At 35.7% G+C, this 23,961-nt stretch overlaps 1 protein-coding gene across 1 annotated transcript in view; it reads left to right on the forward strand.

Annotated features, from left to right (window-relative positions):
* LOC113235982 (mucin-5AC) overlaps nt 1-23,961 on the forward strand; it is a 157,441-nt gene that overhangs the window by 127,745 nt on the left and 5,735 nt on the right. Inside the window, exons 5-15 of the mRNA XM_026471906.1 lie at nt 15,578-15,707; nt 16,081-16,266; nt 16,543-16,765; nt 17,246-17,351; nt 18,185-18,298; nt 19,720-19,814; nt 20,041-20,163; nt 22,527-22,741; nt 23,117-23,216; nt 23,427-23,559; nt 23,672-23,785. Of these exons, the coding sequence (XP_026327691.1) occupies nt 15,578-15,707; nt 16,081-16,266; nt 16,543-16,765; nt 17,246-17,351; nt 18,185-18,298; nt 19,720-19,814; nt 20,041-20,163; nt 22,527-22,741; nt 23,117-23,216; nt 23,427-23,559; nt 23,672-23,785 (1,539 nt within the window). The remainder of the gene's footprint in view (nt 1-15,577; nt 15,708-16,080; nt 16,267-16,542; nt 16,766-17,245; nt 17,352-18,184; nt 18,299-19,719; nt 19,815-20,040; nt 20,164-22,526; nt 22,742-23,116; nt 23,217-23,426; nt 23,560-23,671; nt 23,786-23,961) is intronic.

Here is a 23,961-nt window from a genome sequence, read left to right on the forward strand (position 1 = left end):
GCGACCCTTTTTTCCTATATCTATGTAAGCGACACGCCTGTCCATAACAGTTGCAGTGCTGTAACACATTTTTTTTGGTAGATCTCTTAAATACCAAAACAAAAACAAAATTTATCTTCTCTCCTTGGTAATTTCACCATTCTTGTACAACATGTCACTTTGACATTATAGTTTAAAAATATTTAGTAAATTAATTGAAACTCTTAAGTGTTGGTGTAATCTATTATTTAATCCATTCACATATATATTACCTGTTGGTGAACGATTTTTCTATAAAATCAATATCGTGAATGGGTACCCTTTAGTTTGCCATATTTTTGAAAACACCAACTCTGGCTAATTTTTCTTGTATGGTAACACAGAACACTAGTGCTGCGTACCAATTAACTCGATTTTACTTCTGTAGTCGAGTCTCATGTAAATTATAGCTTTTCTTTAATATTTCCATGTCGAACGCCGCCATATAGTTTAAGTAACCAGAACTCACCCACAAACCAGTCTCATGCTCACTCAAACCGACTGGAGCTGACCATTACAGTGCCACTCAAAACTAAAACAAACTAAAACATCGGAGGGGCACTGCCACTGCGCCCGTCACCCTGAGACATAAATTGACAAGTCCCATACGCCTGTAATTTCACCAGCACCCTCTACCTTTCACTACCAGAACGCTGCAATGCTCACATTACTGCTTGGTGGCAGAAATAGGTAAAACGACATTACTTAGCTTGCTTAACTCTTTCACAAGGAGCTCTACTGTTTCTAAAACTGTTGCTGCTAAATTTGCGCTTTCTCCGTAGTATCTTCAACTTCGACTGTTGTCTACTAAAATATTTGCTAGATGTAATTACGATAGACAGTTTAATAATTGATAAACTCCCACGATATTCGGTACCATTTGCTTTAAATTCCCACAGTGGTCTGCAATTACGACCGTGTAAAACATCGCCGTGTACAAGTACACTAACTACAGTGGGGATTATACTGAGTTGCCTAATTTCTAATTCAATGTCGTATTGCTTAATTTGAAGCTTAGATCGAACGATAAGAGAACAGCGTGTGCAGGGTTCGCATTAATTTGTATTTTAATACGTTGCTTAAATATAACGTTATTGTTTAAAATGTGATTGCGAAGGGTTTATCTGTAGAGTGCTGTAGTTTCGGAGATATATTTAGCCAAATTTTTTTTAGGCCATTTTCTGTTATTTTGTAAACAGCCATATTTATTTAATAATATTATGCTCCCCGAATTTTGTGAAAAAAAAAGAAACAAACAAAAATTCGAAACAAAAAACAAAATAAAAACAGAACAGGTCCAAAAATGAAGTTGACGTAATGTTAATTGGAGGTATAGATCTGATGTTAAACGAAGAAGCGTCTTTTTTTTGAACTTTAGTACCAGTAGAGCTCCTTGTGAAAGAGTTCATCCGGGTTAGTATTAACCTTACCTATTTTTGCCGCCAAGTAATAATGTCAGCATTACTGTTTTCCGTTTTTGAAGGCTAGAGGTGCTGGCGAAATTACAGGTTCATGGGACATGTCAACTTGTGTCTCAGGGTGACGGGCGCAATGACAATGCCCCTCAGATCTTTGCGATTCGATGCGGAAGCTCTGAGTGGCACTGCATCTGTTATAGACAGGCATGCAGCTTACCATCAGGCGCACGACTTGTTCGGCCCGTCACTTGACGTTATAAAAAAAATGAAAAAGTGGCTGACGACCTCCGTATCCCAGCGGTTTTTTTCTGTGGGCGTTGAATAAAGAGGTGCCGGGTTCCCGGTAGGACCATCGTAGGACATCAGGCGCACGACTTGTTCGGCCGGTCACTTGACGTTATAAAAAAAACAAAAAAGTGGCTGACGACCTCGGTATCCCAGCGGTTTTTTTCTGTGAACGTTGAATGCAGAGGTGCCAGATTCCCGTTGGAACAAATTGGGAAATGAAGTTTTCTAAATTATTGATTCTGGTCTGGGTGTCCTGTGAAGCGCCCCGTTGTGAATTCTGTTGCTCTGGTACTCATAGTATAGGGAATTCCCTAATTTGTTGTTGTTCTGATACATTATTATTATTATTATTTTGAATATCTATTTAAGGCTCTCGCCTCTGCTGTGGCCTAAAAGAACAATTCTAAATTTTTAAATGGGAATCGCGATGTTCCTCGGCAATGGCACAGTCGGCCGGGCTTAGGGACTCAGGCTCAAGAACCGACGAATACATGTCGTATCGAGCAGGAACGCTGTCTGCATTATTATTACCGTACCATAATGGTACGCGTTTGTCTAAAAAAATCCGGCGTGATACATCGCTTGACCTTATTAAGAATACCCAGTTTTTTGGCTGCAATTTGTGTCTTCGATTCAATAACCAATTAAAACAAAAATAACCATGGCAAATTCCGCTACTCGTCTATCAATTATATACCGTTCTTAACAGACAAATTCGCCGTCAATCGCTATGCTAAACCCCTTAGGAATGTAGTACCAGAAGCGTGTCAATTATTGCAAGGTATCTCCAATTAACAGCACTCGTCCGTGCCGACAGAGTCGTTGACAATGACTCCTTTACATATATTTCGGGCGAAAGCGTTTTCAAGGATAAGTTGTTTGTAATTCTAGGCATATCGTTTATACATTTTTTATTGCAACAAATAAAGTCAACATAAATATTAATAGATCTCTTCCTGCCAACCCAGGGCAGTAGGAGCTGAGGTTATAAGCGGGCTACAGCGTGCAAAAAAGAATAAGAAAGAAATATAATAAGAAGAAAGAAATATGTAATTATAATAAATAGCATCAATTTATATAAACACAGGTACACATACATTAAGAAATATATAAAAAAGTTTTTAGCCTATTACTTATTTAAGACAAAATTATATTAATTGTTGAAAGATGAAGTATATACATATTAAGGAATTTTATATAAATAATTAAAATTAATTTAAGTACGTATGATTATTATTATTGATATATTACATTAATTAATTAATTATACTTATAATGTAATGCAATCACGTGACGTTCACGTCACGTCACGTTCTGACGAAACATATTTTTTACCTATTCTACTATTTGTAATCTTGATCACCATATTGCTAGCAAATAAATGATTTTTTTGATTAAGTAGCAGAAGGGTTCCTTGTGAAAGGGTTCGTCCAGGGAAGTACGGCCACCTTACCCGTGTTTGCTGCCAAGTAGTAATGTAAGCACTACAGCGACACGGTTTTCAAGGGCTAGGGTGCTGGTGAAATTACAGGCACGTGGGACTTATCAACTTAATTTCAGGGTCACAGACGCAGTTATATTGCCCCTCAGATCTTTATAATTTAAAGCTCTGAGTGACACTGCAACTGCTGTGGACTGGCGGGTCGCTATGCTTATCGTCAGGACGTCACACGACTTGTTCGTCCTAGTAATTGTATCACAAAAAAGACCGTAACTAGTTTTAGTGGTAAGGAAAGTTTACAAAGGTTGATGGGACTATTTTTAAATTCATTCTGTCTATTGTTGGAAGCATTTGATACCTGATGGAAGGTGACGATGAGGTCGACGATGGCCCATGAACACCTAAATAATGCCTATTCACTCTCGCGTTGAAAGAGCCCAAGTTATAGTAGTCAGAGAATTAGTCGACAGGGAATGTCACTCCATAGTGGGAATTATTGGAATATACACAACATAAAGGTGACACCCCAGCTTACGTCTAGTCCCCCGATGTTGGAAAGGGGAAGGCGGAACTAAATCCTGCATTTCCATCGCACACTCTCCGTGGTATATCCTGTAGAATACCTTTAGATAAGCAACCTTATTGTTCAAGGTTCTGTTGTACTAAATCCGAGTCACCTATAATCTCTAACAAAATGTCGCTTTCTTTTCAATTAAGCAACACCCAGAAAGCCAAAATTCATAATTCACAATGTTCTTCCTAGTGTTACAAAATCTATTGTAAGATTATCATTGCGACACCGTGGCTATCGTATAAGTGGATTTGGGACAAAGGCCGGAGAAGCGCCGAAACATTTGACAAACAGAGCGGGAACGTGATTCGTGATTAAGTGAATTAAGACATTCTGCATTGTTACTAGTATGTAGGGTGGCCATAATATATTAAAAACTATGACTTGATTATGATAAACTAAAATAATTGTAATGAGGATTTAGTTCACATAACTAACCAAATTAAAAACTCCAAATATTTCATTTATCGTATATTATGTATATGCAAAATACTCTAAATTATTTTCTGCGTCAAACCATAAATATGCTACTTTATCTTATATTATTGTTTAATTTATTTATATACTAATATTATACATTATAAAATGGACACTTTAGCACAATATAAATTTATTTGTATCTGTGGCCAATTCCCATTCGTTACGATTGTCCACTTTCAATTATGACGAATACAAATATCTAATAATATATTTACCTATACGTTATATTATTATGTACTACATTCTGTATATTATATAAGACAGTTACAAGTCGATATCTCTAATGATCGCTACGCCTACTAAATTTTTGGACCTGTTCTGTTTTTATTTTGTTTTTTGATCCTTTATTTTCTTTTCACAAAATTCGAGGAGCATAATATTAGTAAATAAACATGGCTGTTTACAAAACTAGCATTGGAGGTACCGCATTGTAATAAAAGAATATCTTTGAGAGAGAAGCTTAAACATTTCTTGCACTAGCATCACTTTACCTACTATGAAAATGTAATTTATGTTAAGAAAAACAGTATTTTTTTTAATGAAAAAACTGTATCATGTATAATGTAGTGACAGATACAATATTAATCCGAGGATAAAAATAAACCGACTGTTCTTGTAAATAGTATAACAAAGCTCTGCAATAAGATTTCAATTTATTTTCTTTTGTTTTTTGTGCATTGTGTTTGGATTGTTTGGATTTAGCACGATCAAGATGATTTAAATTTATCTCACCACCGCGCCGAGTCCTTAATAAAAGTCTTTCAACCCTGACGTTGGCGAAATCGTCGCGCAAAACGAAGGAGCCATAGATACAATAGTTAAAGTTGAAGACTTCAATTAAGAAAAAGTAATTTTCCACATTTGCCATTTACGAAGCTTAAAATTACGGTGAAACAAACACTTTATACCAATACTTTGTTATAATTATTAATACAAAGATCGAACACTCAGAAAAAACACTCAGAAAAATTATTTCGATCCGGTCGGATTCGAACCGACGTCTTCTTGCATACCGTGCCAGCCGCTATACCAACAAAGCCACGGAACGAACCAACGGACCTCACGAATTTTTCTATGTGCTTGCGTCGTGTCTTTGTACTTGGTCTTTCAACGACTTTTTAGTCGTAGCGCCATCTATGAGAAATCTGTGACAGATTTATCACCCAGTTAGTACCTTTACAGCTACCAGTCCTGGCGAGAGATGTCGCTATTCACTGTATTAATTAAATTTTTATTGAATTGATATTCAATTATTTTTTGTGAAATTACTCCACTAGTTTGTTATAATTATTAATACAAAGATCGAACACTCAGAAAAAATTCTTTCGATCCGGTCGGATTCGAATCGACGTCTTCTTGCATATCGTGCCAGACGCTATACCAACTAAGCCACGGAACGAACCAACCAAAAATTAATATAAACTATAGACCAAGTTCAGTTTATATTAATGATTTAATAAACTAGTGCATTTATTATGACAAAAGTCTTTGCTAATGACCCGTTTAGCTTCTGCAGGCTGTTTCGATGTATGATATTGAAATAAATATAGTAAATGATAAATATGTACTACTGTCTATTTGAAAATAGCGACCCCTAGAGTTTCTTAGTCATTCTTCTCAGAGAAATCGGCCCTACGAATGAGCAGTAGAGTTTAGTCAATGTGATAATTTCAAGTGTTATTTTTTACCTATAAAATTTGAGTTTAAACGTTAACGCTAATTCGTTACAATGAGGCGTATGTCGTAAAAAATGGCGTAACGATCTCTTTATAGAAGATTTAATTCCCGACCTTGATGATAAATTTTATACAGTATTTCTGCTTTCCCCTTTAAACTATAGCCACCAGTTTAGCATAGATGCTAAGGCTTGACATTCCCTATTGTATACTTGGTCTATTGTATTCTGCTTCCCACTGCCCACAACAGAATCACAGATATTTTGCAATACTCGCACCGCATTAACAAACATAATAAATGATGTTTTAATGCGGTAATCAAGGTTTAACATGTTGTTATTGATTGATGCACAATGGCGATTAGATCAAATGTAGATTTTAGTAATCTGTTCTTGGATTCTATGCTTCGACAGCTATAGTATAATATAACACTCTTGGTGTATAAGACCAAATCATTTCCAAAAGAGAAGTTTAAAAATTACGCACATAATAAGTTGATAACATTTTTATAAAATTTCACATGTACATAATTTATTTCATTTTCATGACTGATGTGACTTTTATTATACTAAAGGCCGTATTCCAGAACTCTACTCAATGCTCAAGTCAGGACTTGAGCAGACTTGAGTAGGATTTCAAGCACTGGAAATACGACCCTAATGGCAAGGACTTGAGTATGATTTTCAGTGCTCACTGCAGTACTCAAGTCCTGACTTGAGTATTGAGTAGAGTTCTGGAATACGACCCTATGACTAATTTTTGCAACTATAATTGGACATAGTTAAACAAAAAGGATCCAATCCACATCCAGTCACTTTCGAGGTATGGCAGTTTGAAGTTTAATAGTGTTTCTCACTCTTTCTCATTTTCAAAACATAATGTCATGTTACTCCAGAGATATTTGTTTACGTTTGTATGTTGGATTGTTTTATTTATTTAATTTCCTTAACAATATTTTTTGTGTTGGAAAAAAGAAAATACAATTACAATTAAAATCTAACATCATATCCAAATAACAAAACGAAAATAAATTAATATATTAACTAGTCATTAGTGCAAAATAATTATAATAATACAATAACAATAACGATGTCAAATTAAATATTATCGGCATGGTTCAATACAAATTAAATGCAAAATAATAACAATAATACAATAATGTCAAATAATAATAATCTATAATAATGTCAAATTATGAATCGTTATCCTCGTTAAATACATTTTAATTTAATGTCACAACAAATTCATCAATACAATAAAATGATTTTTCCAATAAGAAACGTTTCAAACGCTTTTTGAAAGATACTAAGTGATCTTGTACCATTTTAAGTGCACTAGGGAGACTATTATATATGTTTGTTGTTTGGCTATGCTTTATAATATTTAACTTTGTTACTATTACACCACGTCTATCTTGCTGTTTTCGATGATCTAAGAGTTAGATTGTAGGGATTATTAATATAATTTTTTTGATAATTTTGTGGATTGGATCCTTTTTGCTTAACTACATCCAATTCAGAATAGGGTGGTTTGCATCAATATTGCATAATTTAATAATAATAATACACTCCACATAGATATGCACTGTACTCATTTAATTTATTTCGGTCCATGAGTGTGGTTCAAACCAGCCAACAGGCTGAGAAAAATGCAATACAATAACTGCTCTAACCACCTCCACCCTGCACACCCACAAGATGCCTCTTCACGGCTCTTTTGTAGGACCCCATATAGGTAACCTATCACAAACTCGAATTTATATTTTCAACACATTTGCTCGTAACGGGCTTCTTATTGTATCGCTTTTAGGCTCATAAACCTAGCTATTGAACACGCGTTTGTAATTATATTACAAAACGTGTGTGTAATAAGTATAGGCTTAACCGGATTAAGATGTATCTCACAACAAGGCCTATGTATTAAAACTATGCATTCTTAAATTATCCGGGTTATGTCTTTGAAATTAACTTGGTCTATTAAAAAAACAGCTCTAACCTACATATTATAAGATTCAAATTACAATGACAGTAATCCCAAACAAACAGGGTCACAGTTTTTTTTTTATTTCTGTTTAATACGGTTGTGTAGTCTTACCTTACAAATAATATTTTTATTAATAAATTTATATTTCTTATTTGATGTGATAAATATAGAAAAACATACACAATATACACCTATAAAACTTTAATTGAATAAAATTACTTATTTTGGATAATATTTTACACGAATTTGAGTGAAATAAGGACATATTTATATTATTTCGCATTGGCTGTTTAGGAATTTCACCTAAGTCTCATTATTGCCGAAGCACCTGCGCGCGCATATCCGCGCCGCGGCGCCAGGCGCAGAAAAAATAACTCTGCGCGCCAATTTCCATTGATACGTTCGAAACATTTATATACGCTGTGTGTTAGATAATTACCTAGGTGTTTAAAATGTCCTGCTCAAGCACGGAAGAAAACATTTTGATGGATTTAACACCGCCCGAAATCCTCACAGAGGCACAAAACGCAAGTGACAGTTTATTACCTTCGAAATCCAGAGAAAAATACATGGCTGCATATGAAACTTTTAATTAATGCCAAATAAAGCTATTTTTCATTTCCATTTTACTCAAGTTTGTTTCATTTTCCTCGCAAATGTGTTGAAAAACGTCGTATGAAACACGTGTGCTTTGATCATTACACTCTCGGCTTTCTTATCGCGCTCGCCTGCGGCTCGCGCGAGTAATAACGCCTCGTGTGTAATGACCAACTTAGCACACTTGTATCATAATGTACTATTTCTGAAATAACGTTTGTTCGAATTTTCATTACACCGAAAACCGAATTATAACGAAACTGTTGTTCTTTCAGGATATGTTGTATGTTTATCGCAAAGAGATAAGGTTAGGTTAAGTTAGGTTTAAAAGAAAAAACATTTTCCTCTCAAAATTACTTTCGAGGTGATGAACATTCGAGCCAACGTTATTTCTGGAAAATGTGATTTCGGACTTCCGTTAGGTAACCCCCCATATCGTAAGACGGAGGGAATACGTGCCCTGGAAGGTATTCGCCTTTTCTCAACTGTGCAACAGAGGAAGGTGCCACCAAACCCTTTAGTTCGCGATGGAATACGTCTAGTTGTAAAACGGAGACTACGGAGGCAAGCACGCGTACCTGGCTGAGTGAAGAAATAGATTTCTCACAGATGGCGCTATGGCAAAGGGATCGATAAAAGCAGAAAACAAAGATCTGCATATGGAAAAATTCATAAGGTCCGCTAGTTCGTTTCGTGGCTTAGTTGGTATAGGATCTGGCACAGTTCGCTGGAAGACGTTGGTTCGAATATAACCGGATCGAAGGAATTTTTTCAAGTGTTAAATTTTTGTTATATAATTTTAACCAACTAGTGGTGGTAATTTCACAAAAATAATTAAATACCATGGTAGTCAAACATCTTGACATTCAATGAAAACTTCAAAATTATAATAATATTTATTCACAACAACAACAAAAGCAACATTTGATGGTACATTGCGTAGGTATAATTTTTCATAACCATTAAGCAATTCCCTGGCTCCTAAACTAAGAAAACTTGTATCTCAGAGTCGTACTCTAGAACTCTACTCAATGCTCAAGTCAGGACTTGAGTATGATTCAAAGCGCTAGAAATCATACTCAAGTCCTTGCCATTAAAGTCGTATTTCCAGTGCTTGAAATCATACTCAAGTCTGCTCAAATCCTGAATTGAGCATTGTGTAGAGTTCTGGAATACGACCCTTAGTTATCCATCGTAAACAGAATCATTTTTAGGTACCTAATTGCAATGAGCTACTTACAAATGTTAACTGAAAATTTAGTAAAATTAAAAACATTCTATGTGTCTGTTGGTGAATGATTTATTAATCATGGTATTCCATCTAACTCGGCCGTGGCCATGGCCTTTTTTTGTTATATCAAGTGACGGGATGAACAAGTCGTGCGCCTGTGGTAAGCTACAAGCCTGTCCATAACAGTTGCCTACGGGACTTCGCGCGGAAATGGCACGATTGTCGGAGTAAGCTAGAGAGGAAGTATCGAGACCGTTGCGACCTTACGGCGGACACCGAGGCGTAATTGTGTCGTGCACGCCCCAGAAGGGGGAGAATTGCATTAGAGACTTCAAACGTAGAAATATTAGTACTCTGTTTCGGCCCGTGTAACCAAGAAGGCTGGATAGGGCCATGGGAAAGGTTGGTGGGTTATGTCCATAACAGTTGTAGGGCCACTCAGAGCTTTAAATCGCAAAGATCTGAGGCGCCCATCACCCTGAGACATAAGTTGACAAGTCCCAAGTGCCTGTAATTTCACTAGCACCCTTCAAAACCGGAACACGGTAATGCTGACATTACTGCTTGGCGGCAGAAATAGGTAAGGTGACTAAACTAACTTGGACGAACTCTTTGGCAAGGAACTCTATTTGTATATAAATATAAATATATAATTACAAAGAGCTATACACAAATACTTTGCATGCAATGTATCTGTGGGTGAGTGATTAATACCATCTAATTCGGCCGTGACCAGGCATCTACAAAGTGCCCAAAACGTTGGTTTGTTTGAAAAAAACGAAAATACGCGATTTTGACCCGTAAAAAAATTTACATTTAACATTTACTCAATATGTCGCACAGCTATTACAATAGTGTCGTTACTCAAAATTGTGGAATTGAGAAACCACAATTTGAAAATTAAAGGATCTTATTGCGATTATTTTTATTTAAATTTCATTCTGTTTTTTTAAATTTTCCAATCGTGTTTTCTTAATTCCACAATTTTGAGTTACGACAATATTGTAATAGTAGTGCGACGCATGTTTTTCGCTTTACGCTTTTTATACTTATATATTGTAGAATTAAGTTTAACTTCCTATAAGCGTCTTTACAATAAAGTTCAAGGTACGATGGTACATAATAGATACACAGGCTGACATTAACAAGGCGGATTTGATCGATTGGTCACTTCTAAGCTTGTTCTGTTTGCGTTTTGGTTAATAGCCCGTAGGCAATATATATAGTTTTTTAATAGTCGACACAAACTCAGCTCGATTTCCAATTTTTCGTCGAGCGGCAGGAACGTTAAAGCCATTTGAAAAATGTCTATCTTTTAAATGTCTATATTTTTTCATGTTACTTGACATAAAAAAATCATTGGTACATTATTATGTAAAGTACCTATTGAATGCAGAAATCTTCTTGTAAAATTTCGAGATAAATTTGTGTTTTTTTTTTCTATCGTGAAAATTTTTTGGAATAGCGTTTTCACATCGTATAGTAATCAGTGCGTATCCTCTATTTTACTATATATTTTTTTCCAAAGTGATTGGTTCAACAATTTCACTGAATATGACCATCAATCAACCAAAGCCGTTGAAGGTTGTACAGGCTCTTAATCGACATAGTAAAAGAAGGTTCTCTGTGTCTATGTGTGTATGAACAAAAGTATTCTATTTTGCTCGGCACCGACTTCATCTACTATTAACCTTTTTTAGTTATCAAAACTAATGAAACTGCCGAAATAAAGTTATTGTATTAATAGTGTATTAACACAAAAAGTGTATTTTTTCAGAATTGATGAAAATGAATTATTAATTATTAGTCGCTTCTCGTGAAAGAATACTAAAATTTATGTAAAGTTTAAAGTTTATTGCAGACATCTTAACAATTTCTTAATTGCCGAATATAATTATTTAAAAATAAAAGGGTAAATATAATTCCATATATTTGACTAAGGGATTGTTTTGTCCAGAATTAGCTCACAAAAAGTTAATCTAATTTTGTAGTTAATCTAAGTAGGTATCTTTAAATGATTTTTCACAATATTCTAACGACGGTTTTATTGACGTGTAGAGATTCAAATTTTACGTTCAGTAATGGTATAATCTTGAATTTCACATATTTTGTGTTACAACACTATTCTAATAGCAGTGCGATATATTATTCATTAGATTGTTGTAGTGATGAATATTAAAACAAAAAATCATAAATAATAATAAAACCCAAAGGCAAAAATATTTATGTAAATCTAGTTTATGTCATATTAAAAAGACAAATAGCTGTGCGTTTTCCGTCTGTAAATTCAAGGCCCATTTACAGATTTACTAATGAATTATTAACCGATTTTAAAAGATAGGAGGTTCTCAATTGGACTGTATTCTTTGTGAGTATATTACGCGATTATTTTTTGTTCCAAAGAGGATACCTCAGTTATGGTCCCATTTGAAGAAAGTATTCCATTTCCAAGTGTGACAACCTAGGGGACGAATCCGGTTTTACAAACTTTCCGGTAACCGATTACAGTAAAAATTTGCAAATAGATGTAATTCCACGGACTTTTAAGGTCGGCTGTTTTTATATAAAAAGGTTATTCCAGTTGTATTCAATCTGTATTTGTGTCATACTAGTGTATACAGTGTTTATCTATGTATGTAACAAAAAAAATGCCATCTAAAGATCTCGCGGAAGTTTTGGAGCCACACAGTTTAAACCTGTCGTATAACTTGAACCACTAAGAGTGATTACCCACGGCGAGTTTTAGCAGCGATGCAAACGCGCGTTCATGAAACGCGCGATTGTATCGCTGCAGTTTTGGTCTATAGGCGATTGCATCGATGCAAACGCCTATAAATCCCAAGTGTAACGATGCAATCGCCTATAAGTGTCGTCACACAAAACTATCTAAACGAATCTACGAGCTCGCTTGACGCATCGCAAGAATTTGCGAATTGCTCCGCATCGCGCATTCCTGCGATGTTAATCTTCCTTGTGTTTTTTTCCTATACTTTCTTATCAGTAACAGCAGTGCAACACTCTTTTTAGGACCCATGTCGCTACCTAGATTCGCACTTTTGTGTTCCGACACTAAATCCCAAATGTGGCAATCACGCGCTTAAAATCGCGCGAGTTAAGCTCTTTCGGAGGGCTTTCATAAAAAAAATGTCCTATTTTAATAAATCAAAAGTTTATTTTAAATCACGATTTCAATACATGTTATTACTGTCTTAAATCTATCTTAATACTAATTGTCAGAATGCATCAATGCTCCGGCGCAGAGCGCGTTATCGGACAGGAAATGCAACCTCATGTCTTTACTCCATGGTGTGGAGGCGTTGATGCAGCCCAGATTTACTAAGAACTTACATAACACGCGTGTGTGTAAAGATAGATTATCGACTGTAACGCTACTGCATAGCGTTTGTGTCGCTGTGAAGAGTCGCTGTGTGTAACCGGTCTAACTTCGACCACTTTCGATATCACGCGGATTCAAATTCCTTTACCATTGCGTAATAATTTTATGTTAATAAGTTGAATCATCGTGTTTTCATAGTTACGCAAAACGACAATTTTGGAGCATTAAAATTTACATATTAATACAGCGAAGAATGTATCTTGTCTTTGTAATTACTAGAGCATGTTCATGTTGTTAAATTAATAGATTTTGTGATTATGTTATATACAAATTATATAAAGTAGCAGTTCGTCCAGGGAAGTACTGCCACCTTACCTGTTTCTGCCGCCAAGCAGTAATGTCAGCATTACTGTATTCCGGTTTTGAAGGGTACGTGTGCTGGTGAAATTACAGGTATATGGGACAACTAATGTCTCAGGGCGTCAGGCGCAGTGCAGTGCCCCTCAGATCTTCGTGATTTAAAGCTCTGAGAGGTGCGGATTAAGTCAAATAATCATTTATTCCATAGAATTGACTTACAATTATATGGACGTCGGGTCCGCGCTAAAAAGTGTCCGAACTTATAGGGCGTTAAAATCGTATACAGAGCGTCATTCACGCTTTAGTCTTCGTTTGTTCGACTGACAGCGAAGCAAGCAAAATTAGACAGTACCGCGATGTTTTTCAATTTAAATTCAACGTTTTAGCTTTTTCATATTCCTTTACATGTCACTACGTTTAATAGGTTGACTTGGGACATTTTTTTCGTGATTTTTGTATTAGACCCGTCGTCCATTAAGTCAATGTTCCATAGGTAAAATTTTTACACTAGAAAACGTAATTTTTTAAGCTACTGCTCTACTACGCTGGCCTCCTTGAGAAGAACGAGAAAGAAACTCTTGGAGTTGCTCTTTTCAAATAAACTTAAATGCTATGAAGTACACGTGTGGAACCTAAACATTCGTGTCGCTTATCATCAGGTGCACGACTTGTTCGTCCCGTCACTTAATTTTTATTATTCTTGGGGTTAAGTCCCGATTTATCCTATCGAGCATACCTAAATCGATCTTAGACAATGGATGAGGCGAGAAAACCACGCTCCAACACGCTTCATAAGCTGAAAAATTGCATTGGTAGAGGAATTGGAGAATAACAATAAAAAATCTTAACGTACAAGTCCAATAGCATAACACGAAAAAAACGTCTAAAAACATTGACTTACAAATAAATGGACGACGGGTCTAATACAAAAACCACGAAAAAAATGTCCCAAGTCAACCTATTTAAACGTAGTGACATGTAAAGGAATATGAAAAAGCTAAAACGTTGAATTTAAATTGTAATGTCATCGCAGTACTGTCTAATTTTTCTTGCTTCGCTGTCAGTCGAACAAACGAAGACTAAAGCGTGAATGACACTCTGTATACGATTTTAACGCTGTATAAGTTCCGACACTTTTTAGCGCGGACCCGACGTCCATATAATTGTAAGTCAAAGTCCAAAAAGCTTATTTGTGACGTGACAATCGCGTACCTAATAAAATGTAAGAAAATCGAATTTCTGCCGCAAATCGTCGCCTTACTTTCTCAAAGTTTTTGCAGACTGATTTCACATCACATTCCCTTCATGTTCACACGCTGGCTTTTAACGATTCTTAAAGTAATGCGTACCAATTAATACCCTTGATAAGAAATTTGAAAAAGAATAGGTTTGTTATAATTATTAATACAAAGATCGAACACTCAGAAAAAACACTCAGAAGAAATTCCTTCGATCCGGTCGGATTCGAATAGAATAGAATACGTTTATTTGCCAAAATACAGTAATTACAAAGGTCTTAAGTAAAATTAGGTACATTGTATTCAACCTGCAAGCAGATGTGCAAATATTAATGGAATTCAATGTTTCTTTAGTCTCTATAGTTTCTAATTAATGTAATGAATTTGTAAATTCTAAGTATTCTTTATTACTATAGAAGCAATGTCGGTCGGATTCGAACCGACGTCTTCTTGCCTACCGTGTCAGACGCTATACCAACTAAGATTTATCACCCAGTTAGTACCTTTACAGCTGTAAAGCCAGGACTCGCCAGGACTGGTAGCTGGTAGCTACCAGTCCTGGCGAGAGATGTCGCTATTCACTGTATTAATTAAATTTTTATTGAATTGATATTCAATTATTTTTTGTGGAATTACTCCACTAGTTTGTTATAATTATTAATACTTATACTTATACTTCGCATTATGCATTTTTACATAGCTTTTATTGATTTTTGTAAAAAACAAAACTTACAAACTGCTCGCTTGAGTATATTTATTAAAGTAAGATAGCGTCTGAAAGAGATATAACTTAACTTATTTAAATTGAAACAATAAACAACGTTGTGGGTATTATATATATTATATTTTACACCACATTCCTTATGAGGGCGTCACAGAAGACATTAAGCGTCGTTTCTTTAACTTGAACTTAGCTGATATAGACTTTTTCTGTTTCAGATATCTGGACTGGATGAACTTGTTGACCTACGACTACCACTCAGCGTTCGAGCCCGCTGTCAATCACCACGCGCCGCTGTACCCTCTTGAAGAACCCAACGAGTACAGTGTAGACAATGAACTCAACATTGTAAGTATTATAATCGATGACCCTTATATTTCTCTGTTAAGAAATTTCAATAATAGTTGTTCCTTTTTGTTATTTTCGCTCTGGAACGCAAAACGTGGTATAAAAAAGTACATGCTTAACGCTTAATTGGTTTGATTTTATAATACGATTAGGTAGGTTAGGATGGTATACAAAATTAAGTGCACAATCTTACAATTCTTTTATTTTTTTTAATATCAGCGCTGTGTAAATAACTTATGGCACAGATATCTACAAAGAATTTTGATATAAATTTTTAGATGTGACCCACATTTCACATATGAGGCGTTTAAAAAACGCTATAAATTTCCTAAGATATCCCAAGTGTTAATATAATTACTTATTCTCATTATAGGACTACACAATCAAGTTCTACCTCGAGCAAGGCGCAGACCGCGACAAACTAGTTCTCGGCATCCCGACCTACGGGCGATCGTACACACTCTTCAACCCTGACGCCGTGGAGATCGGGTCTCCTGCGGATGGTCCAGGAGAACAGGGAGACGCGACCAGAGAGAAGGGATACTTGGCTTACTATGAGGTAAGAATACAGTTACAGTCCCACACTGGGTGCCATTGTAATAAAATGTAAATTTTGACCAGTAGTTTCATTTGGTCAAATTTTTTTAACAATACTGAATCCGTGGAAATGTTTGCAATCAACTCTTATACAACCCGTATCTCATAAATCTGAAGACCCGTGTTGGGCGCCAAAATTAATTGAGTTAATAACTTGCAAAACAAAATGGTTGCATTGTATTATTTGATACTTAGTATTTATAGCCTCATGTTTCCTAAAGTCCATTAAATTTTTCAGATTTGCGAAGCTTTAAAACCCAAAGAGAGGAAAAAGAAGAGCACTGATGAGGAGGATGAAGAGTCCGAAGAAGAAGAGGAGGAGGATGTGCCCTGGACGGTGGTACAACCGAACCCTAACGCGATGGGTCCGGTAGCTTACAAAGGCAACCAGTGGGTTGGGTACGATGACATCGACATTGTTAGAAAGAAGGCCGAATATGTGGCTGAGAATGGTCTTGGAGGTGATTATATTAATGATTATAGAGTAGTCAAACCATCATAAACCTTTGTAAGTTACTTTTTTTAAGAAGTGTATTAATAGCAAGATTTCTTGTTTGTTGTTTCAATAATTTATGAGTAGGTCATGTTATTATTTTTAAGTATTCGATCTTTGTATTAATAATTATAACAAACTGGTGGAGTATTTTTAATAGCGATATGTCTAGCCAGGTCTGATAGCTGTAAATTTACCTAACTGGGTGACGAAAATACTTTCATATATTTCCCATATATGGCGGCTAAAAAGTCAGTGAAAACCAAATAGAAAGATCCGACAACAAGCATATAGAAAAATACGTGAGGTCCACTGGTTCGATCTGTGGCCTTGTTGATATAGTATCTGACACGGTTTGCTAGAAGACGTCGGTTCGAATCCGGCCGAATCGAAGGAATTTTTTCTAAGTGTCTTTGTATTAATAATTTATAATAAAAATTTTCAACAGGTATTATGTTTTGGTCTATCGACAATGACGATTTCCGCGGGACCTGCCACGGCAAGCCCTACCCTCTCATTGAAGCTGCTAAGGAGTCATATATTGTTCGACTCGGGTAAGTTTTATTGCACTAATATTATTATGTATAAAGTGAAGAAGACGCTGACGTATTAAGAGTCAATGTAACCTCAAATGGCTTTGGTTGGTCCCGCATAATAGTGAAAATGTTGAAACAACCACTTTGGAAAAAATATATAGTAAAATTGAGGATATATACACTAATTACTATAGGGTGTCAAAACACAATTCCTAAACATTTTCACGATAGAAAAAAAACACAAACTTACCTCGAAATTTTACGAAAAAACCGCTGTATTCAATATGCACTTTATATACATTGACTTACAAATAAATGGACGACGGGTCTAATACAAAAACCAAGAAAAAAAATTCCCAAGTCAACCTATTTAAACGTAGATCATTTAAAGGAACATGAAAAAGCTAAGACGTTGAATTTAAATTGTAATGTCATCGCAGTACTGTATAATTTTGCTTGCTTCGCTGTCAGTCGAACAAACGAAGACTAGAGCGTGAATGACGCTCTGTATACGATTTTAACGCCCTATAAGTTCGGACACTTTTTAGCGCGGACCCGACGTCCATATAATTGTAAGTCAATGTTTATATACCAATTTTTTCTTTTATATCGAATGAGCTAAATAGAACACACATATACGTTTGTAAAAAGATGGCGCTGCAGGAAAAATAAGAATTCGAGCTGATATCGTGATGTTGCTGGTATCTTCGGATACTCGTATATCTGACAAGTCCATACGCATTGGTAGCAGAGTGTCGTCACTACGCTTACGTTTTTTCCGTAATCTTCCCGGCTTCCCGTGCAGTTTTTGTTAACCCGTCAAGTACTTAAACTTAGAATCGTATCCACAGCTCTACTGATAATGCCATCGTGACTGACAAGCCCCGAGCGGCAACAACGGCTAGAAGCAACAGGAGACGCAACCGACCCAAGAGTAGCACCACCACCGTCAAGTCTACCACTAGGTAAGATAATAAGAATATTTGGAAACAATCAAACGATAAGTCGACTCATTCGTAGAACAAAGGTCTATGTGCAACACTACTTGTTCTCTGGACCACAGTACATTTCGTTCGTACTTCTTCGCTATGGATGTCAGATTGACCTTTGTTCGATTTTATATTTCCGAAACGAAATAAGATATATAAATTCTCAAAACACCTTTACACAGGCCTTAGTTTGAATAACGAAATTGTTCTCGTAATGTACTTATTCTCTTTTCGCTATATAATCACATCGGACTCTGTTCTTCGGATGAATCGAAATATTGAGCACAAACTATTTGAGTGCGTCGATTGACTTATTAGAAAACAAACCTATTGTGTAATATTATATAAAATGTAAATAATAACCAGTTATTAAGTCAATAAATTTTTAAAAACTTTCAAAAATCAACTGTAAATATAAATAAAATTACATTTTACATGAACTTTTCTAGATTGTCGAATTCTCAGGTTTTCGCGATTGCAAAACATTGCAAATGAAACTATTTTTTAAATCTAAATCACGTATGTATGTTTTTTAAACCAAACAAACGTTTTGGACTGTATCCTCGTTCTCGTTCCGATCTCTGTCCGAAACAATTACACTGTCAAAATAATAAATAAAGTAATTGAAAGATGCATGGTGCGAATGAAGCTTTATATTTGACATCGTCTTTTAATTCGGCGAGTATTACTCATTTGACAGTAATTGTACCGGATGGATATTGAACGGAGAACGAGAATAGACCCCCCTGTAAAGAGGCTAATACGTTCGGTTTGTCAGCAAGATAACAAATATATTCCATTTAGATCCAAAATCAGTACAGAATACTAAAAAACCGACCTCAAAAGTATTTACCAAGGTTTTTTGAAATCGGTTACCGGAAAGTGCGCAAACACGGATTCATCCCCTAGTTCGCCACTATACGGAACTTGACACAGGAGAAAATAAAATAAAATAAATCGGTTCTCACTACTCAAAGTATACTGAGAGAGAAAAACGCCTTGAATTAGAGAATAGCAAAATCGACCATTAAAATAATTGCTCCTTATAATAAAATTTAGGCGCTGTTTATAAAAATGAATCTTCATGCGTCAATAGCCACTCTTAGAGCTGGATGACCTTCTTCAAAATTAAATGGGACCGCTATGGAGGTACCCGCTTTCAAAAAAAAAAAAAATTATGAAAATCGGTGCACAAATACCGGAGTTATCGCGTAACATACATACAAAAACACACAAATTGAGAACCTCCCCTTTTTTGAAATCGGTTAAAAATAGTTTGATTTTCAATAATAACCAGTTAGTCGTTAGGATTTTCTCTCTGATACGCCCTGTGAGTATCGTCTTCAGCAGACACTTGACATTCCTAAATTAAATCTTCCTTACATTTTCAATTCCAGCAACAAGCGCAAGAGTGGACAATCGATAAGCAGTACCACACCAGGATGGAATATCGTTACCCCTGAACCTCCTACCACCCCAGATCCAGGCTCAGGTAGATCTATCTCATAGAATATGGCCTTCTAATATATTTTCGAATATTTATGCCTTCTTTTAAAGCCACATCCGCTTTTATCGGTGAAATGGGCGCCAACCATCTCTGTTTAGCGCTTTAACTTCGACAAGATATTAACTTCAAGTAGAATAAAGAAAACTAACGTTAGCCATCACTATTATAAGTGATCTGTATTCATATTTTTTATTTAATACGTTTGCTTCAGATTTCAAGTGCACTGACGAAGGTTTCTTCCCTCACCCTCGCGACTGCAAGAAGTACTTCTGGTGTCTGGACTCCGGACCGTCCAACCTAGGCATCGTCGCTCACCAATTCACTTGTCCCTCTGGTAAGAAAATTGGTTTATTCCATTTCTAATTAAAAGTTTATAGATTAGTCCTGCCTCAAGAAGCAAATAATTAATTAATATGTTATTTTTCGGTTCATTCAACTATTCATTCATTAAATCAAAGAAATGTGTAAACGTCAAAAAATTATATTCTAAGGTTAGTTGAGGTTATATTAAGTAGGATTTCAAGCAAAGTAAATTTGTATGTGAGGCGTCATACCAATCCATACTAAGTTGTGCCGCGGTGTCATTTAGACCTGTGGGGTAATTCATGTAATCAAACCGTTATGATATCGTAGCGATTTAGTCGTTGAATTGCTTTTTCGTATTCACGTGTGACAGTCGAATGTCAACGAGTCCAATTTTAAAGTCGTTAAAGCGTATTCTGGTATAGGAATTGAACTTAAATCGATTCTAAACGACAAGTCATACGTATTCTGCTCAAGGATTCGCTCTGGGCCTTTTGGAGGGAAAAGTGTCGTTTTTATTATGACTTTCAATTATTTTGTGAAATCTAGTTTAAAGTGGAATAGGATAGTGCTATTGTGCCTTAATCGAAGATTAAAACGCGAAATTATACGAATCTCGAACTAAAATACCCGTATCGGCCCGTTCTAAGGAATCCCGAGTCAATCCAAGCACGCTGCCTCAAATTGCCTATCCCCTTTGTGGCGGCCATATTTACAGAAACATAATTAAACGAAGACATGGCTCAAAAGACTTAATAATGTACCAAGACTTGGCTGTATGGTGTAAAACCTTTGCCTTTTCCTTTATGGAAAGAAGAAGAAAAAAAGTATTCTGCTCAAATTTTGACAGATCTTTCAATAGACTTTCGACAACTAAACGTCAAAGGAGATCCGCCAAATCCCATACAAAATTACCCCAGGCCCGGCGCCAAAATAATGTAACTCAATTTTTAGAGTAAAAATAGCAAAAATATTATAATTATACTTTCGGTATTGCTAAATTCACATGCTAACATTGTCTTTTTGCCCGTTGAATTTTAATAGGGGCTCTTTGTAAAATTAAATGTTTTAGAGAAATGTCGTCATTTTTAGTTCATTAATCTTGTAATTAGTCATTATGGAGTATAAGCATGTATGTACTGTACTGTAAACTATGAAATGTCTACGACGTTGCCGTAATGATCGTGTACACAAAATACAAACGTCTGCCATTTCACAAGAAAATCAAAAGTCCGGGAGGGTTAAACAAAGTAAAATAAAGATCAAGGTAAGGTATCGCACAGTTCACAGTACACAACACAACAAACGTTAGCGTAGGACTGCGCGTGAGCAGAGCACGCCAAAGCAAAGCGGGCGTCTGCGTGTTTCTCCCTCTAAACCATTATATGTGAGCGAGACAATAAGATGTATCCAGTTGTGCCCTCACGTCACAGGTGCGTTCATCCATGCGTGTTCATCCTTTCTTTGCCGATTGCTTGAAGGTCATGCGGCCATTAAGTAAAGTCGCGTAAAGCGATAATATAACAATACAAATATACTTTATTTAAATTATTTGTTTGAACGTATTTGTTGTTGTACCTTTATGCGAATGTTGATATATTTATCATTATATAATACAAACAAAAAGCTAAAACTAAAACATTTGACTTGATTCTTCTATTTATTTATGGGAAGTTTATACTATTTTTTTTTCTAAATAAAAATATAACTGCAAATGAAATATGTTTATATAATATGATTGATATACATGCTTATATGCCATAATTATTTATTACAATGGTAATGAACTAAAAAGGACGACGCTTCTCTAATAAATAGAATTTTTCATAAAGCGCCTATGAAAATTCAACAGGCAAAAAAACTATGTTAGCATGTGAATTTAGCAATACCGAAACTATATAATATTATTGCTATTTTTACTCTAAAAACTGAGTTACATTATTTTGGCGCCGGGCCTGGGGTCATTTTGGCGGATCTCCTTTGACAATCCCAGATGTCGTTCATTAGTCGTTACGTTTCGATTCTATTCATATCAACGTTCGTTCAAATGATACGTGAATACCAATTTTGGACAGGACTTCAATCGAACGAATACGTAGCTTCAACGATATTTTGACAGTTTGAACTTACGCGAATCACGCTACTGAGAGGCTTTTAATTAGATATTTTTGACATATCTGTCAAGGATATAAAAATTCAATTTCTTTTTTTTTTTTTCGATAGCTTGCTGCTGCCTTAAAGTTGGCGTTATTGACCAATGTTATCTGACTGCACTCTTTGAAACTATTGATCTACATTAACTGACTGCATTCCTCGAAACTGACTCTGGCCCAAGCCTTACGGCTGCCCTTAAGGAAATAATAATATTTTAATCTTAAAGTCGCAATTTTTCAGGTTTATTCTTCAACAAGGCAGCAGACTCTTGTGATTTCGCCCGCAACGTGCTCTGCAAGAAACCAAGCGCAACTACGAAAGCACCGACAACAAAAGCACCGTCTACGACCACCACCTCGACTACCACTACCCGACGACCTGTCAAACTCAGCACAAAGAATTCGTTGTTGTTTAGAACCACCACGACAACTACTACTACCACTCCTGAACCTGAGGTATAACCTGTAGCACATAGCAAATGTGCACAACGTGTCAGATTGACAGCGTTTTCTATTTGGCTTAGTTTTGGTTTTTCCTGTGACATAAAATTTGAAAATTGGCCTGTCAAAAGTAAATACGTTTATACAGCGATACATATGTAGTTAAAACGCTAAAATATTAACGCGATATCAAATGTGTACAACATGTCACATTGACAGCGTTTTATGTTTTGTTTAGTTTTCGTATTTTCTTTGGCATTTAGCGCGATTGGGCTCCTGGTTGCTCTAATATTCTACTTTTTCTTTCATTTTTCGAATCAAAAGCACAACATCATGTAAAAAAAATAGATTATACATGGTACTCAATTAATTATGTAACTTGCTTTTCAGGAAGAAGAATACGTGGACGAAGTTGAAGAGGACGCAGCTGACATAGACGCAGAGGATCCCAAAGTTATTAAGGAACTGATTGACCTCATTAAGAAAGTCGGTGAGTCTTTGTAAATGGTGAAATGTTCAAACATAATCAGCATGTCTGAGGGTGCTAGTTCGAATCTAGCCAGAGCGAATGCATTTTTCATTTTTTTAGTGTTTCGATCTTTGTCATAATAATTAAAATCTTCATATTGAAAACATTAAAAAAATCCTTATTAAAATAGAAACGGTTTAGGTTGTTAACATTATATTGATATGTTTACAGGAGGCGTGGAGCAACTAGAGAAGCAGTTGCATTTAAGTGAGTCTTCACCAAGAAGTGAAGGCGCAATCACAACGACACCGTTACCCATTAGCAAGAAACTATATCAGAAAGTACTTGAACGCACGCGTGGAAAGTAAGTAGAATACTAAGGAAGATAATTTGTTGTATAGATAAACGTCGTTACCAAGATATCGGAAAACAAGTCACTGCATAATTAAAACTTAAAACATTTTTGTCAAAATTAGACTGCCGAGTATCTCCAATCAGAACTCATCACAAAACAGTCGGCGAGGACCTCAAAACGCCGGACTAGAACCATCGGAAGATAGAGACAAGATTTTAAGGAAGGACAGACCACAGTACGTGTTAATTTGTTGTTGTTGTTACATTGCTATGATAATTTATACAATACACTGTAACACTCATAACTTTCTATAATATGCAGTGTTTTTTTTTTGTATTGGGCAATATGGGGAAACCCGAACCTATAGGAGATATAGAAATACTGTCTTAGGAACCATGAAGTCTTTTTTGT

The sequence above is a fragment of the Hyposmocoma kahamanoa genome, unplaced genomic scaffold (assembly GCF_003589595.1).
Source record: "Hyposmocoma kahamanoa isolate Upper Pololo Valley unplaced genomic scaffold, ASM358959v1 88, whole genome shotgun sequence".
NCBI lineage: Eukaryota > Metazoa > Arthropoda > Insecta > Lepidoptera > Cosmopterigidae > Hyposmocoma > Hyposmocoma kahamanoa.